We start from the raw sequence: 18,991 nt of genomic DNA, 5'->3' as shown, positions 1-18,991 counted from the left end.
ACATAGGCTCAAAATAAAGGGATGGAGGAAGATCTACCAAGCAAACAGAAAACAAAAAAAAGGCAGTCCTAGTCTCTGATAAAACAGACTTTAAACCAACAAAGATCAAAAGAGACAAAGAAGGCCATTACATAATGGTAAAGGGATCAATTCAACAAGAAGAGCTAACTATCCTAAACATATATGCATCCAATACAGGAGCACCCAGATTCATAAAGCAAGTCCTTAGAGACCTACAAAGAGACTTAGACTCCCACACAATAATAATGGGAGACTTTAATATCCCACTGTCAACATTAGACAGATCCATGAGACAGAAACTTAACAAGCATATCCAGGAATTGAACTCAGCTCTGCACCAAGCAGATCTAATAGACATCTACAGAACTCTCCACCCCAAATCAACAGAATATACATTCTTCTCAGCACATCGTACTTATTCCAAAATTGACCACATAGTTGGAAGTAAAGCACTCCTCAGCAAATGTAAAATAACAGAAATTATAACAAACTGTCTCTCAGACCACAGAGCAATCAAACTAGAACTCAGGATTAAGAAACTCACTCAAAACCGCTCAACGACATGGAAACTGAACAACCTGCTCCTGAATGACTACTGGGTGCATAATGAAATGAAGGCAGAAATAAAGATGTTCTTTGAAACCAACGAGAACAAAGATACAACATACCAGAATCTCTGGGACACATTCAAAGCAGTGTGCAGAGGGAAATTTATAGCACTAAATGCCCACAAGAGAAAGCAGGAAAGACCTAAAATTGACACACTAACATCACAATTAAAAGAACTAGAGAAGCAAGAGCAAACACATTCAAAAGCTTGCAGAAGGCAAGAAATGACTAAGATCAGAGCAGAACTGAAGGAGATAGAGACACAAAAAACCCTTCAAAAATCAATCCAGGAGCTGGTTTTTTGAAAAAATCAACAAAATTGATAGACTGCTAGCAAGACTAATGAAGAAGAAAAGAGAGAAGAATCAAATAGATGCAATAAAAAATGATAAAGGGGATATCACCACCGATCCCACAGAAATACAAACTACCATCAGAGAATACTATAAACACTTCTATGCAAATAAACTAGAAAACCTAGAAGAAATGGATAAATTCCTCGACTCATACACCCTCCCAAGACTAAACCAGGAAGAAGTTGAATCTCTGAATAGACCAATAACAGGCTCTGAAATTGAGGCAATAATTAATAGCTTACAAACCAAAAAAAGTCCAGGACCAGATGGATTCACAGCCGAATTCTACCAGAGGTACAAGGAGGAGCTGGTACCATTCCTTCTGAAACTATTCCAATCAATAGAAAAAGAGGGAATCCTCCCTAACTCACTTTATGAGGCCAACATCATCCTGATACCAAAGCTGGGCAGAGACACAACCAAAAAAGAGAATTGTAGACCAATAACCCTGATGAACATCGATGCAAAAATCCTCAGTAAAATACTGGCAAACTGAATCCAGCAGCACATCAAAAAGCTTATCTATCACAATCAAGTGGGCTTCATCCCTGGGATGCAAGGTTGGTTCAACATACACAAATCAATAAACGTAATCCAGCATATAAACAGAATCAAAGACAAAAACCATATGATTATCTCAATAGATGCAGAAAAGGCCTTCGACAAAATTCAACAGCCCTTCATGCTAAAAACTCTCAATAAATTAGGTATTGATGGGACGTATCTCAAAATAATAAGAGCTATCTATGACAAACCCACAGCCAATATCATACTGAATGGGCAAAAAACTGGAAGCATTCCCTTTGAAAACTGGCACAAGACAGGGATGCCCTCTCTCATCACTCCTATTCAACACAGTGTTGGAAGTTCTAGCCAGGGCAATCAGGCAGGAGAAAGAAATAAAGGGTATTCAATTAGGAAAAGAGGAAGTCAAATTGTCCCTGTTTGCAGATGACATGATTGTATATCTAGAAAACCCCATCGTCTCAGCCCAAAATCTCCTTAAGCTGATAAGCAACTTCAGCAAAGTCTCAGGATACAAAATCAATGTGCAAAAATCAGAAGCATTCTTATACACCAATAACAGACAAAACAGAGAGCCAAATCACGAGTGAACTCCCATTCACAATTGCTTCAAAGAGAATAAAATACCTAGGAACAGAACTTACAAGGGATGTGAAGGACCTCTTCAAGGAGAACTACAGACCACTGCTCAATGAAATAAAAGAGAATACAAAGAAATGGAAGAACATTCCATGCTCATGGATAGGAAGAATCAATATCGTGAAAATGGCCATACTGCCCAAGGTAGATTATAGATTCAATGCCATCCCCATCAAGCTACCAGTGACTTTCTTCACAGAATTGGAAAAAACTACTTTAAAGTTCATATGGAACCAAAAAAGAGCCCGCATCGCCAAGTCAATCCTAAGCCAAAAGAACAAAGCTGGAGGCATCACGCTACCTGACTTCAAACTATACTACAAGGCTACAGTAACCAAAACAGCATGGTACTGGTAGCAAAACAGAGATATAGACCAATGGAACAGAACAGAGCCCTCAGAAATAATACCACACATCTACAACTATCTAATCTTTGACAAACCTGACAAAAACAAGAAAAGGGGAAAGGATTCCCTATTTAATAAATGGTGCTGGGAAAACTGGTTTGCCATATGTAGAAAGCTGAAACTAGATAGCTTCCTTACACCTTACACAAAAATTAATTCAAGATGGATTAAAGATTTAAATGTTAGACCTAAAACCATAAAAACCCTAGAAGAAAACCTAGGCAATACCATTCAGGACATAGGCATGGGCAAGGACTTCATGTCTAAAACACCAAAAGCAATGGCAACAAAAGCCAAAATTGACAAATGGGATCTAATTAAACTAAAGAGCTTCTGCACAGCAAAAGAAACTACCATCAGAGTGAACAGGCAACCTACAGAATGGGAGAAAATTTTTGCAATCTACTCATCTGACAAACGGCTAATATCCAGAATCTACAAAGAACTTAAACAAATTTACAAGAAAAAACCCCATCAACAAGTGGGCAAAGGATATAAACAGACACTTCTCAAAAGAAGACATTTATGCAGCCAACAGACACATGAAAAAATGCTCATCATCACTGGCCATCAGAGAAATGCAAATCAAAACCACAATGAGATACCATCTCACACCAGTTAGAATGGTGATCATTAAAAAGTCAGGAAACAACAGGTGCTGGAGAGGATGTGGAGAAATAGGAACACTTTTAAATTGGTGGGACTGTAAACTAGTTCAACCATTGTGGAAGGCAGTGTGGCAATTCCTCAAGGATCTAGAACTAGAAATACCATTTGACCCAGCCAACCCATTACTGGGTATATACCCCAAGAATTATAAATCATGCTGCTATAAAGACACATGCACACGTATGTTTATTGCGGCATTATTCACAATAGCAAAGACTTGGAACCAACCCAAATGTCCAACAATGATAGACTGGATTAAGAAAATGTGGTACATATATACCATGGAATACTATGCAGCCATAAAAAAGGATGAGTTCATGTCCTTTGTAGGGACATGGATGAAGCTGGAAACCATCATTCTCAGCAAACTATTGCAAGCACAAAAAACCAAACACCGCATGTTCTCACTCACAGGTGGGAATTGAACAATGAGAACACTTGGACACAGGAAGGGGAACATCATACACCGGGGCCTGTTGTGGGGTAGAGGGAGCGGGGAGGGATAGCATTAGGAGATATACCTAACGTAAATGACGAGTTAATGGGTGCAGCACACCAACATGGCCCATGTATACATATGTAACAAACCTGCACGTTGTGCAGATGTACCCAGAACTTAAAGTATAATAAAAATATATATATATAAATAAAATAAAAGAATGGATGTGATCCAGGACATCATTAAACTTTTTTTACTTTGCAAAAAAAAAAAAAAGCTAGTATATAACAAATGTAAACATTTCTAGATTTATGGTCATCATCATAAAAACTCATTATTGTATTTTAAAAATAATATGATTCTAAGCTTTATAGATTTCTGGCCTTCTTCCTAAATGTCAGGTTGTCAGTTATCACTTTTTCTTCTGGCATCGTGTCAGCCTCATAGAGAAAAGTCCTATCATTTCTACTCCCCAGTTTCAGATCATACTTTCTAATGATAGGGACCTGGGAAACTTGATACTCAACATTGGTAAGACACACATATTAAAGGAAAATCAATGTGATTATGAGGGGGAAAAAAGGGCTTCAGCAAAGTATATGGTTCTTAATAAACCATACAAAAACATCTCATAAAATCAGTGAGTGAGTTAGGCAAGGTAGCAAGATACAAGATGAACATGAAAATCAACTGTAGAACTTCCTATTTTAGCTCAGACATGTAACAAGCTTGGAAGTCATGATTCTCATCCTAACACCAAGATAAAAGCTGAACAAACTGAAAATAATTTATTTCTAGGACCCATTACAGAACCGAAGTCACGTGTCAAACCACTACCCCAAAATTTGGAAAGCAAGGCAAATTCAGAGTCACACAGATCTATTTCCCTGGAACAGAAACCCTGGAGCTATAAACTGGAAGGAACATTTAAATGGTCATTTCAATGAACTGCTGGAGGCTAAGTGTGGACTAGGATGAGAATGACTAACTTCTAGGAGTGGCAGTCTTGAAAGAAAGACCTTATACTTTTGTGGGGTTTACTTCCAAAAACAACACCAGCTTCCTACAGTAAAGAGCCAAGAAGATACTCCCATAGCTCTGACAAGGGGAGGGAAAAAATAACTAGTATGAAATAAGCCCAAGTCATTCATCATAACAAAGACTTACTTCCTAGACTTACAAAGACTTAAAAGGGTTTACCAGAGCCTTATCTGACCTGAGGAAAGGGCACTTCCCACACTCCACATCCCTGGTCTTGCCTAAGGGAAAGGGTAAACTAAGAGACACTTGTGAAATTCACAGCTCATGATGCATACACACTAAAAGGCTAAGATTTAATCCTAACAGAACACTATCCCCTTCCCCATACTTTACCACCACTCCAACAGGCCTCCAGTACATCAACAGTGAACTGAGGGGCACAGGGTGGGAGTTGGGTGGGGGGGGGGGGGCTACCTTAAGTAGATACTAAGGAAAATCTCTTAGAGACAAACACTGATGTCTGAAGAATTTAAAGCCTCTGGTACCTACAACTACAGCGAACATTAAAAGCAATCCAGTTTCTACTCAGATTAACCCAATACCCCACTTCAGTTCCTATCACCTGATATATGGTGTCTGCCTTTCAACCAAAAATTGCAAGGCATGCCAAAAGGCAAGAAAAAAACAGTATGAAGAAACAAAGCAAGAAACAGAATCAAACTCAGCTGTGGCACAGATGGAACTATTAGACGGGAAACTGAAAATATCTACTATCAGGCTGGGTGCAGTGGCTCACTCCTGTAATCCCAGCACTTTGGGAATCCAAGGCAGGCAGATCACTTGCGCCCAGGAGTTTGAGGCCAGCGTGGGCAACAAGGTAAAATCCCATCTCTACAAAAAATACAAAAACTAGCCAGGCTTGTTTTTGAGCCTGCTGTCCCAGCTACTTGGGAGGCTGAGGTGGGAAAATCGCTTGAACCCAGGAGGTCAAGGCTGCAGTGAGCCATGATCGCACCACTGCACTCCATCCTGGGCAAGAGAGCAAAACCTTGTCTCAACAACTACAGAATGGGAGATGGGAGAAAATATTTGCAAATCATACATTTGGTAAGTGACCTCTACCTAAACTATATAACGAATTCTTACAACTCAATAATAAGGCAACACAACTTAAAAATGTGCCAAGAATTTGAATAAATATGTCTCCAAAGAAAATATATAAATAGCAAATGAACATATGAAAAGATGCTCAACGTCATTAATCATGAGGCAAATGCAAATTAAAACCACAATCAGACACTTCCTACTCACTAGAATAACCATAAGCAAAAAGCCAGATAATAAAAAGTATTGACAAGGATGTGGAAAAATTGGAACCCTAATGCATTGCTGGTGGGATGGTCCTGATCTCTTGACCTCGTGATCTGCCCACCTCGGCCTCCCAAAGTGCTGGGATTACAGGCGTGAGCACCGCACCTGGCCCAACTGCATTTTTATATGCAGTCATATGCTGAATAACGTTTCAGTAATGGTGGACCACATAAACAAACATGGTCCCATAAGATTATAATACTGTATTTTTGCTGTACATTTTCTATGTTTAGATACACAAATACTTAGCACTGTGTTATAACTGCCTACAGTATTCAGGACAGTCACATGCTGTACAGGTTTGTAGCCTAGGAGGAACGGGCTACACCATCTAGCCTGGGTGTAGAGGAGGATAGACCATCTAGGTTTGTGTAAGTACACTCTGTGATGTTCCCACAACAATAAAATAGTGTAACGACAACAAACAAAAAAAAAAACACGTCCACAGACGTTTATAGCAGAATTATTCATACTAGCCAAAAAAGGTGGCAACAATCAAAATGCTCCAAAAGTGGCAGATGGATGAACAATAGAATATTATTCCACCACGAAAAGGAATGCAGTACTGATACATGCTACACACAACATGGCTGAACACTGAAAACATTTAGTCAAGTGCAAGAAAGCAGTCACAAAAGACCACATAAATATGATTCCACTAAAATAAAAGGTCCAGAATCGGAAAATCTATGGAGATAGAGAATAGATTAATGGTTGCTTGGTGCTGAGGACCATAGACGACAGTGGGGTGATAGCTAAAGGGTATAGAAAACTACAAAACTCTAATGAACGTTATCGAAAACAGTCTAAATAAATGAAGACACAGTCCTTGTCCATGGATTACAAGACTATAGTGTTAAGATGTCAATTCTTTCCAGTTTGATCTGTAGATTCAATCCAATTCCAATCAAAATCCCAACAAACTACTTTGTAGATATGGACAAAGTGAAATTTAAACTTTACATGGAAAAGCAAAAGACTTAGAATAGCCAACACAATACTGAAGTACAACCAAGTAGGAAGACACATATTAGTTACTTTCAACACTTACTATAAAGCTACATTAATCCAGACAGCATGGTATTAGCAAAGGAATGACACAGAGATCAATGGAACAGAATAAAAAGTTCAGAAACATACCCACAAAAATTGATCTTTGACAAAGGAACAAAGTCAATTCCATGGAGAAAGAAAAGTCTTTTTCAACAAATGGTGGTGAAACAATTAGATGGATATATGCAAAGAAAATGAACCTAAAGACCTTACACCTTTCACAAAAAATTAACTAAAAATGGATCACAGGCCTATATTTAAGGTGAGAAACTATAAAAATTCTAGAAGTGAAACAAAATCTAGGTGACTTTTGGTTTGGCAATGAGTTTTTAGATACAACAGTAAAAATATGATCCATGAGAGAAATAATTGTTTAGTTTTGTACTTTATTAAAATTGAAAACTTTTGCTCTACAAAAGTCACTGTTAAGAGAATGAAAAGACAAGCTACAGACTGGAAGTATCTGTAAAACATACATCTGATTAAGGAATTTACATTCAAGATATACAAGGAACTCTTAAAACTCATCAATAAGAAAACAACCCAATTAAAAACTGACAAAAGACCTGAATAGGCACTTCACCAAAGAATATATAAAGATGGCAAATAATAAGCATATGAAAAGATGCTCAACATTATTTGCAATTAGGAAATACAAACTAAAACAATGAGATACTTTACATGTATTAGAATGGGTGAAATCCAAAAAACTAGTAATACCAAATGCTCATGAATATGTGGTACAACTCTCATCCATTGCTGATGGGAATACAAAATAGAAAAACCACTTAGAAAGACAGTTTGACAGTTTCTTACAAAGCTAAACAGAGTCATACCATACTAAACAGAGTTAAACATACCATACATCATGTTCTTAAGGATTTACCCATCTGATTTGAATCTGCTCATGAATGTTCATCGCAGTTTTATTAATAACCAACAAAAACTGGAAGCAACCAAGACATCATTCAATAGATAAATGGATAAACTGTGAAAGATCCATACAATTAGATTATACAGCAATAAAAAGAAATGAGCTATCAGGCCATGAGAAGGCATGGATGAATCTTAAATACACACTCCTAAGTGAAAGAAGCCAATCTGAAAAGGCTACCTACTGTGTAATTCCAATTAAAAGACATTCTAGAATAGACAAAACTACAATGAGGGTCAATAGATGACTGGTTGCCAGAAGTGTGAGGGAAGGAAGGTGAAACACAGAGGATGTTAAAAGGTAGTAATTACATCCTGTATGGTGCTGTAATTGTGGATACCCAATATTGCGCATTTGTTAAAACACATTTAAGTTTACCACACAAAGAATGAACCCCAATGTATGCAAATTTTTTTTTTAATGTAGGCATTTGAGGTGGTTCGGGAATTCCAGGACAGAATGCAGACTATGACAAAACAACCTAACTTTATTAAAAATGTATGAAACTGGGCCGGGCTCAGCAGTTCAAGCCTGTAATCCCAGCACTTTGAGAGGCTGAGGCGGGCTGATCACTTGAGGTCAGGAGATTGACACTGGCCTTGGCCAACATGGCAAAACCCCGTCTCTACTAAAAATACAAAAAATTAGCTGGGCACGGTGGTGCACCTGTAATCCCAGCTACTGAGGAGGCTAAGGCGGGAGAATCGCTTGAACCTGGGAGGCAGAGACTACAGTGAGCCAAGATTGCGCCACTGCACTCCAGTCTGGGTGACAGCAAGAATCCGTCTCAAAAAAAAAAAAAAAAAGAAAAGAAAAGAAAAAGAAACTGGTTGGACTCAGTGGTTCATGCCTGTAATCCCAGCACTTCGGGAGACAGAGGCAGGAGGATCACCTGAGGTCAGGAATTTGACACCAGCCGGGCCAACATGGTGAAACCCCATCTCTATTAAAAATACAAAAAAATTAGCTGGGAATGGTGGTGGATGCCTGGTCCCAGCTACTCGGGAAGCTGAGACAGGAGGATCACCTGAGCCTGGGAAGTGGAAGGTTGCAGTGAAGCAAGATCACATCACTGTACTCCAGGCTTGGGTGACAGAGCAAAAACCTGGTCTCAAAAAAAAAAAAAGTTTGAAACTACCTTCTTAAACCAGGATGAAGGAAAAGGTGCTAATCTCAAAACCTTTGAAAATGTGTAGAATCTGTAAAACTAAAGTTACTATATTCCAGTACTATAAACACTTTATTCTAGTTGATAAAGTCATAGTCCACAGAGGTACAAGTTAACAATTCTGATGCTCTTGTATGTGCATACCAGAGGCTCTAGGGAAGAATTCCCTCTTTCTTTCTTCCACCTTCTTGTGGCTGCTGGCATTCTTTGGCTTGTGGTCACATCACTCCTATCTTGAAGGCCAGCATCTTCAAATCTGTTTCTTCTTCACATAGCCTTCTCTGTGTGCAGTGCCCTCTACCTCTCTCTTATAAAGATATTTGTGATTACATGGAGGGTTTAGGATAATCTCGTCAAGATCCTTAACTTAATCACAACTGCAAAAACCTCTTTCCCAAATAAGGTAACATTCACAGGTTCCAGGGATTAGGACGTGTTATCTTTGGTAAGTATTATTCAGCCTACCACAATAGCTAAAACAATTCTGAAAAAGAAGAATAAAGTGAGAGGAACCAGTTTATCTGATTTCGAGACTTATTGTATAGCTATGGTAAATAAGACTGCATGGTATTAAAGAAAGGACATATATGAATGAAACAGAATAGAGGACCCAGAAATAGACCCACACAAAGGAGCCCAAATTATTTTTAACCAAGGTAGAAGACAATTTATTGGAGGAAAGACAGCCTTTTCAACAAATGGTACTATAACAATTAGATATCCATAGGCAAAAAAAAAAAAGAATCTTGATCTAAGGCTCACACCTTATATAAAATAATATTAAACTCATGGCCAGGCACAGTGACTCATGTCTATAATCCCAACACACTGGGAGGCTGAGGCAAGAGTATCACTTGAGGCCAGGGGTTCAAGACTAGCCTGGGCAACACAGTGAAACTCTATCTCTTAAAAAAAATTATAAACTAGCTGGGCATGGTGGCACATGCCTGTAGTCGCAACTACTCATGAGGCTGAGAAGATCACTTGAGCTCAGTGGTTCAAGGTTCTAATGAGCTACAATCGTGCCACTGCACTCCAGCCTAGGTAACAGACTAAGACCCCATCTCAAAAAAAAAAAAAAAATTACTCAAAATGGATCACAAATTCAAACATAAAATGTGAAACTATAAACTTAAAAAAAAATAAAGCATTCAGGATCTAAGGCTTCTGTGATGGTTAACTGTATGTGTCAAATGGGCTGGGCCACAGTACTCAGATATTTCCATTATTCTGAAAGTTTCTGTGACAGTGCTTTTTTTTGGATGAAATTAACACTTTTAAATGTGGACTGAGAGTAAAGCAGATTGCCCTCCGGAATGTGAGTGGGCCTCATCCAATCAAATGAAGGCCTGAATAGAACAACAGACTGACCTACCTCAAGCAAAAAGATATTCTGCCACCAGACAGCCTATCAATTTGAAGTGCAACATCAGCTCTTCCCTGAGTCTCTAGCCTGCCAGTCCACCCTGCAAATTCTGGACTTCATGCATCACTTAACAACGGGGATATTTTCTGAGAAATGTAACAGTCAATTTCATCTTTGACTTTCACAGAGTGTTCTTACACAAAACGAGATGGTATAGCCTACTACACACCTTAGTTAGATGGTATAGCCTATTGCTCCTAGGTTACAAAATTGTACAACATATTATTGTACTGAATACTGTAGGCAACTGGAACAAAATGGTAAGTATTTGTGCATCTAAACATAGAAATGAACAGTAAGAATACAGTATTATTATCTTCTGGTACCGTCATCATACATGCAGTCCATCATTGACTGAAATGTCATTATGCGGTGCATGACTGTATACACATACACATACACAACCTTATCAGTTCTATTTCTCTGGAGAAGCCTAATATAGCTAGAGTTCTTATACTTGATATAAAAGCATGATCTATAAAAGGGAAAACAGATAAACTGGACTTCAACAAAGTTAAAACTAGTTCTTGGACTTAACACAAAACCATGATTCCACACAAGGAAAAACCAGTAAACAAGACTTCATCAAAGTTAAAAACTTGTGCTCTGCAAAGACACTATCAAGAGGATGAAAAGGCAAGCTACATGCTGGGAGAAAATATCTGCAAACCATGTATTTGGCAAATGGCTAGTATCTAAACTAAGTAAAAAAAAAAAACTCTCAAAATTCAACAGTAAAAAAACCAAACAATCCAATTCGAAAATGGGCAAAAGACACGCAGAAACATTTCAATGAAGAGGATATATCAATGGCAAATAAACATATGAAAACATATTCAACATCAGTACCCATCAGAGAAATGCACATCAAAATCAAAATAAGATTACTCACCTATCAGAATGGCTAAAATAAAAAAATAGTGACACCACCAAATGCTGGTGAGCACGCGGAGGAACTGGATTACTCATACATTGCTGGTGGGAATTTAAAATGATACAGTCACTCTGTAAAAACACTTGGGACTATTTTCTAAAAACTAACCATGCAACTACTTTATGAACAGCAATTATACTTGAAGGCGTTTATCCCAAAGAAATGAAAAGTTATATTCACATAAAAACCTGTACAGAAATGTTTATAGCAGCTTTGTTTGCAACAGCCAAAAACAGGAAACAACCTAGATATTCTTTTACGGATAAATGGTTAAATAAACTATGGTACATCCATACCATAGAATACCACTCAGCAACAAAAAGAACAAACTATTGGTAACACACAGCAGCCTGGATCAATCTACAGAGTTATACTGAATGAAAGGCCAATCCCCAAAGGTATGATTCCATTTATATAAAATTCTTCAAATGACAAAAGTATAGCAATGGAAAACAGATGAGTGGTGATTGGGGTTAAGGAGGGTTAAGATGGGAGGGAATTGGTTATGGCTGTAAAAGGGCAACATACAGGATTCCCGTGGTGATGGAAATGCTCAGCATATTAACTGTACCAATATGAAAGCCCTGATCATGATATTACAGTATAGTGTTGCAAGATGCTACCACTAAAGGTAACTGGATAGAGGGTACAAGAGACCTGTCCAAATTATTATTATTATTTTGAGACAGGGTCTCACTCTGTTGCCCAAGCTGGAGTGCAATGGTGCAATCTCAGGTCACTGCAACCTCTGCCTCCTGGGCTCAAATGATCCTCCCACCTCAGCCTCCCAAGTAGCTGGGACTACAGGCACATGCCACTACACCCATCTAATTTTTGTATTTTTTGTGGAGATGGGGTTTCGCCATGTTTCTCAATTTAGTCTCGAACTCCTGGGCCCAGGTGATCCTCCCACCTCGGCCTCTCAAAAGTGCTGGGATTACAAGCATGTGCCACCACACCCGGCCTCCAAATTATTTCTTGCAACTGCTTATGAATCTACAATTCTCTCAAAATGAAAAGTTTAATTAAAGAAGACTGATCAGTAGTGATGTAAGTCAGGAAAATGAAAACCTCCTAAGACAGACATAGGAGCTGAGGGTGTGATATTGACAAGGAAGGGGCTCGAGACTGGTTACAGAATGTATACATAAGTAAAAATTCATCAAGCCATACACTGAAAATTAGTAATATTTACACCCTTGCTTGCTATGCCTGAAAAAAAAATTAAATTTGGCATCTGATTATTAATCTTGTTGGCTGTGATAAGTATAAATTATGTATAAAATTTTGTGGGGTTTTTTGGTTCTTGTTTTTTAGAGACGAGGTCTCACTATGTCACTCAGGCTGGTCTCAAACTCCTGGCCTCAAGTGATCCTCCCACTGCCGCCTCCTGCATAGCTGGGACTACAAGCGCACACTAAAATTCTTTTAACTGCCTTGTAAATGTATCAACAATGAAACCATGAGTATCTTTAGCAGAAACAGTTTGGGTGGTGTGGTGGAGCCAGAAACCACACTGGAGAGGTTATCAAGTGAGTTGGAAATGAGCAAGTGCAGAAAAGCAAATACATATCAGTTTTTCGAGGGGTCGCCGATAAAGGTAAAGGAAGATAAAAGATGCTCAGACGGGAAGGCGGAGCTGAAGAAGAGCTTTACTAAGATGAGAAAAACATGAGCAAATGTAAATGCTGAAAACACTTGACAAACAACAAGTCTAAAGCCATATAAGCACAATACTATAATCTTTGGCATAAGGTATGTGAAATGTGGGAAGAGTGAATATGAAGAGAATGTTCTTTGATTGCACAGGAAACACTTGCATTGTACTGGGGGAAAAGAGGACTGTTGATACAGGTGTATTTATAGATCTGATGGTGGAAATAATAACAGAAATAACAACAATAATAACAATGGCAGCTATATTTTATGGCATACTTATTGTTATAGCCAGTCCCCAAGGAGGCTCCGCAATGATCCTCAAACCCTGATATGCACACCCCTGTGTAGTCTCCTCCCACACAGAACAGGGCTGAACTGCACAATCAATAGGATATGACAGTGGGCAATTTCAAAGATGAGGACTAAAGGACAATGCAGTGTCTACCACATTCTCTCTGCTCCATCTGAAGAAAAATAGAAACAACACACAAGCAGCCATGAAGAGGCCCAACTAGCCCCACGTGAGTGAACCATCTTCAGAAGCAGCCCCTCCAGCCCCAGCCTTCATTAGGACTGCAACCTCAGGAGACATCCCTAGCCTTTGGAATCACCCAACTAAGCTGCTTCTGATTCAGTGACTCACAGGAACCAAGTGGTAATGTTTACTATTTTAAGCCACTTGAATTGGGGGTAGTTTATTAAACATCAATAGATACATAATGCATTTATTATGTGCCTCAAGAACCGTGACCCCAATTTTTAAATGAAGAAACTAAAACACACAGAGGTTCAGTAATTTTCCCCAATTATCACACAGATGGCAAGTGATACAGAACCAGATTCCAATCTAAAGCCAGTACTATTAACCATGTGCTCCCCAAAGCTGAAGTCATTTCCATCCCATGGCTTTCATATTTGCTGTAAAGTGGAAGGAAGGCAAGGTTATCTTCTCATGAGAGCAGGGGAAAATAAGTGAAACAGAGAACTGAGTAAAACGAAGAAGGTCTGAAATAGCTGCCATGGAGAGTTAGGAAGAGGGCTGGCTGGAGAAATCTAATAGGATTTCCAAACAGTGTTAAGGCCCCAGGAGAAGTTAGGAGCCATGGAACTCCAGGGCAGTGAACTTAAGATGACTGTAATGAAAAAAACATAGGATTGCGTGCGTACATAAATATAAAATGTAATTTGAAGTGTGAAATTGTGGTGATGGCTGGATGGAATCCTGTGTCTTTCCTAAGGCCCATTAGTTCCCTGAGGAGCTAAATATAGAAAAATTCCAGGAAAGACTATATATTCTATGTCAGAGTATCACATAAAGACTGAACAAAAACTAAGACACACAATGATAAACTGACAGAGGTACTTCACATAGCTTCCTTGATCTCAAACACTAGAAGTTTTTCTAAAGTCTTCCCTTTTTCCTATTTCCATTCCAAAATGTCACAAGAAAAATTACAACCTACAGAAAGAATATACTTCCATGACAAACAGACCACACCTAAGGGCACCCCTCACAATTATTCACAGACTTGATGAATAATCTTACAACAGAGCTTCAAGCCAAAAACTCATTAATTTTTAAATTCACTTAAAGTTAGACTTTTCAAAATATATTCAAGTTTCAATTTCACGTATGTACTTTTAAAATGTCTTCACTTCACTTGAGAAATAAAATGGCATAGATCTAATCTCAAAAGAAAGGTTTAAAAAGAAAAAAAAAAAAAAGCCAGGTACAGTGGCACACACCTGTAATCCCAGCTCTCTGGGAGGCCAAGGCAGAAGGATCACCTGAGCCCAGGAAGTGACCAGCCTGGGCAACATAGTGAGATCCTGTCTCTAAAAAAAAAAAAAATTTTTTTTAATTAGCTGGCTGTGGTGGCACACACCTGTAGTACCAGCTACTGGGGAAGCTGAGGTGAGAAGATCACTTGAGCCCAGGAGGTGAAGGCTGCAGTGAGCCATGACTGTTCCACTGTATTAGAGCCTGGGCAACAGAGCAAGACCTAGTCTTAAAAAAAAAAAAAAAAAAAAAAGAACCAGGAACACAGAAAAATTTTTCCAGGCCAATACTCAGTGAAATCAAGTGTGGATACTTAGACACTTAAGACAAAAGTTAGCAGTTAATATTCCAATGACATCTTTCCTCAAATAACCATTATTACCTGAAGACTTCTTGGAACCAAGTCAAAATGGGTATAGGTAAAAAAGAGTAAAAATTTTTTCTATTAGAAGAAATATCATCACTGAATAAATTAAGTAAATCCCCTCTGCCTTATACACAATCAATAGAGAAAAGGGAAAAAAAAGTTTCCTCACTTAAAGTAGATCTAGTCCTGTCATGGTATAAGAATAATTATGAAAACCAAAGTGACCCTTTATGAACTCCACAAGTTATTTCACATATTTTCTAGATCTCTAAATCAGGATAGAACCCATGTACTCTGAAAATACAAAGCAAAACAAGTCTTAACTCTTACAAATATTTCAATTAAAACTATAACTAATATTTTCACTAGGGTGGTACAGTGTTTCCTCATTCTATTTTTAATCTTACCCTTATCTGTTCAGTGGAGCTGCTGCTAAGTTCATCACCAGATTCAGAATCTTGATGTATTCTTTCAGAGCCTTCTCCTGCGGAATCACAAGATTGTTCCTGGGAGAAGCTAGTTTTCTCTACATCCAAGAACTCTGGACCGGGAAAATGACCAAATGAGCGTGTCCTATTCTGGCTGGAAACTTTAGGAGAATGTGAGTCATTGTTAAACTTTCCGTTATTATGGGTCAGGTCCAGGCTTAGGTTGACAGTCTGACCTGGATTATAACTGGGTCCAAAATTCTGATTGGCATCACGAATAAGACCTGTTCCTTGAACAGATGACGATGGCTTTCCGAAACTTGAAAGCTCAGGCAATTTGTTCACATTTTCTGTTGATCTCTGAAGATGCAAACTCTGCATTATTTTCGTGGAGTTATTTGGCAGACCAGCTACCTGTTTAACAGGTGGCATGAGAGCTTTGCGCGTGACCTCCTTCACATACTGGGCTGGCACATAAAACGCTTTGGAGTTTTCATCTGGCTTGACTTGCCACCAGTCATCATTGGTCTTTTTCACCAAGATGTACCGCTCCCCTTGTTTTATCACAATCTTTCTGTCCTTTGCTTCATATTCATAATCATATTCCACCTCAATATACACTTGTCCTGGAATAATCTTCCCACTTCTGTCAGCCATTTTCATTCAATAATATTCACCTCTCAAAAAGGATGTTATACCACATTATGGCTTTATGGCTTGTTGGATGAATATAGCTGTTTTATTTAAATGGAGAAAGAGAATGAAGAAAAAAGTTAATGCAATCTGGATTTCGTATTTATTCACAAGCATCATACAGTATAGGCCATTTAAAGAACATTACTTCAAATCTCAAACCCCAAAAAGCAAACGTGTCTACTATCATATGCACTGCCACATTAAAAACACTTTCATTCTAATTGTAATCTGCATTTTTCAGTCACTTATGACCAAAACAAAAGCCAATAACTGGAACAGTAAATAGACACTAACCAGGTAGACACAAGAGTTGAGAAGAACTTTCCTTCCTTTCATTACTCCCTCAAACCTCCTTCACCTTCTTAGAAAGGCTCACTAATAACTAATATGCATTTACTTTCATTTCTATACCAATTCCGAAATATTTTAGTACCTCCTAGAACACGGCATTACGGGTTTAAATGATCACCGCATCCTCACATCACTACAGCATGAGCCAGTTCCCACCTGTTTGGGGATGAATTGTGTTCCCCCAAAAGACAGTTCAAGTCCTAACCCCAGGATCTGTGAATGTGACTTTATTCGTAAAGAGGGTCTTTGCAGATGTAATCAAGTTAAGACAAGGTCATATTTGATTAGGGTGGGCCCCAAAATCCAATGACTGGTGCCTTTATAAGGAGAGAGAGATTAAGGGCACAGTGGCTTACACCTATATTCCCAACACTTTGGGAGGTTAAGGCAGGTGGATTGCTTGAGCCCAGGAATTTGAGAGCAGCCTGACCAACATGGCAAAACCCTGCCTCTACAAGAATTACAAAAATTAGCTGGGTGTGGTGGCATGCACCTGTGGTCCCAGCTACTTGGGAAGCTGAGGTGGAAGGATCTCTTGAGCCCAGGAGGCTGAAGTTGTGGTGGACCAAGATCACACCACTGCACTCCAACCTGGGTGACAGAGTGAGACTTTGTCTCAAAGTAAAAAGAAAAAAAGGAGAAGGAGATTTACAGAGAGGAAAGCTACAGAGGGAGAAGACCATCTGAAGAGAGAGGCAGAAACTGGAGTGGAGTGAAGCAGCTAAAAGCCAAGAAACACCAAGGACTGCTGGCAACCACCAGAAGTCAGGCAGGGGTGAGGAAGGAAGGGTTCTCCCCTGGAGCCTTCCGAGGGAGCACGGCCCTGCCAAAACTGATTTTGGACTTCTAGCCTCCAGACCAGTGAGAGAATAAAAATAACTGTCTGCTGTTTAATCACTCCAGTTTGTAGTATTTGTCACAGCAGCCCTAGGAAACTAATACATTCAACCCAATGCTCAAGGATCCTAAGGCAAACTGAGATTTACCAAAAATGTGCAAACCCAAGGTTCCATAACAACCTACTAATTTTCTATAGCAAACAAGTACTGAGCATATTATTCTACACTACAGGTGTAGTAACCATCATTCTCCTGAGGATAACAGTCTTCTCTATGACAGATAACGCCTATAAGGCCAGGTGGTAAGTCAATTAGTCACTGATACAATTTTGTTAACTGAAATTTACTTTCTAGACAAACTACTTGACTAACAAATTTAATACAACACATTTTCAAAAAATAAAAAATTACCTTAGAACAAGGAGATCTACACCAGTATCACATTTAAACCTGTAAAAAAATAAATAAGTTCATTAACTCAAACCAAGATCGCTGAAGACTAAGAATATAATGTTGCTTACATTTTTAAAAGCAAAACTTTTTTTATAATAGCTATAAGGAATCAGGAAAGTTTTATACATCAAGATTGTGGTCAGCACCGCCCTCCAAACACATGCAAACACAACCACCAACAGCCACTGAGGCTGGCTTTACCACCGCCCTCTCCCACTGCACTTCCACACTGTCTCAAACTTCATTTTGTCCCTTATTTTTAATTCTGACAAGCATCTTTCTAAACTTCTGATTATACAAGAAACATCTCTTCTATTATAAAACTGTGAGGATGAAATAACTGTTTTTCAAGTTTATGTATTGAATAGGTAAAGAGAATAAAAATGTATGTTAAAAGTTATTAGGTGTCCTAACACATTTGTCCCCTGATTACTTCCTAATTATTTTATTTATTTTTTTATCTTATTTATTTATTTTTTGAGACAGAGTCTCTGTTGCCCAGGATGGAGTACAGTGGCACGATCTTGGCTCACTGCAGGCTCTGCCTCCCAGGTTGAAGCAATTCTCCTGCCTCAGCCTTCCAAGTAGCTGGGATTACAGGCATGAGCCACCATGCCCAGCTAATTTTTGCATTTTTATTAGAGATGGGGTTTTGCCATATTGGCCAGGCTGGTCTCGAACTCCTCACCTCAGGTGATCCGCCTGCCTCAGCCTCCCAAAGTGAGGGGATTATAGGCATGAGCCACCGCACCTGGCTATTTATTTTCGAGACACAGTCTCACTCTGTCATGGAGGCTGGAGTGCAGCTGTACAATTTGGGTCACTGCAACCTCCGCCTCCTGGGCTCAAGCAATTTTCCCACTTCAGCCTCCCGAGTAGCGGGAAC

General features: G+C 38.9%; 1 protein-coding gene across 9 annotated transcripts in view; it reads right to left on the bottom strand.

Annotated features, from left to right (window-relative positions):
- The window catches only part of ARHGAP12 (Rho GTPase activating protein 12), a 129,271-nt gene that overhangs the window by 86,821 nt on the left and 23,459 nt on the right, over positions 1-18,991 (bottom strand). For all 9 annotated transcript variants that reach the window (XM_063710220.1, XM_004049237.4, XM_019035414.3 and 6 more), the window contains exons 2-3: positions 18,064-18,102; positions 15,746-16,500 (exon numbers count right to left, since the gene is read on the bottom strand). In XM_063710220.1, the coding sequence (XP_063566290.1) occupies positions 15,746-16,429 (684 nt within the window). In that variant the 5' untranslated portion in view covers positions 16,430-16,500; positions 18,064-18,102. The remainder of the gene's footprint in view (positions 1-15,745; positions 16,501-18,063; positions 18,103-18,991) is intronic.

Source organism: Gorilla gorilla, chromosome 8 (assembly GCF_029281585.2).
Source record: "Gorilla gorilla gorilla isolate KB3781 chromosome 8, NHGRI_mGorGor1-v2.1_pri, whole genome shotgun sequence".
Lineage (NCBI taxonomy): Eukaryota > Metazoa > Chordata > Mammalia > Primates > Hominidae > Gorilla > Gorilla gorilla.
Note: the sequence above shows the minus strand (reverse complement) of the source record. Positions and strands in the feature narration are given on the sequence as shown.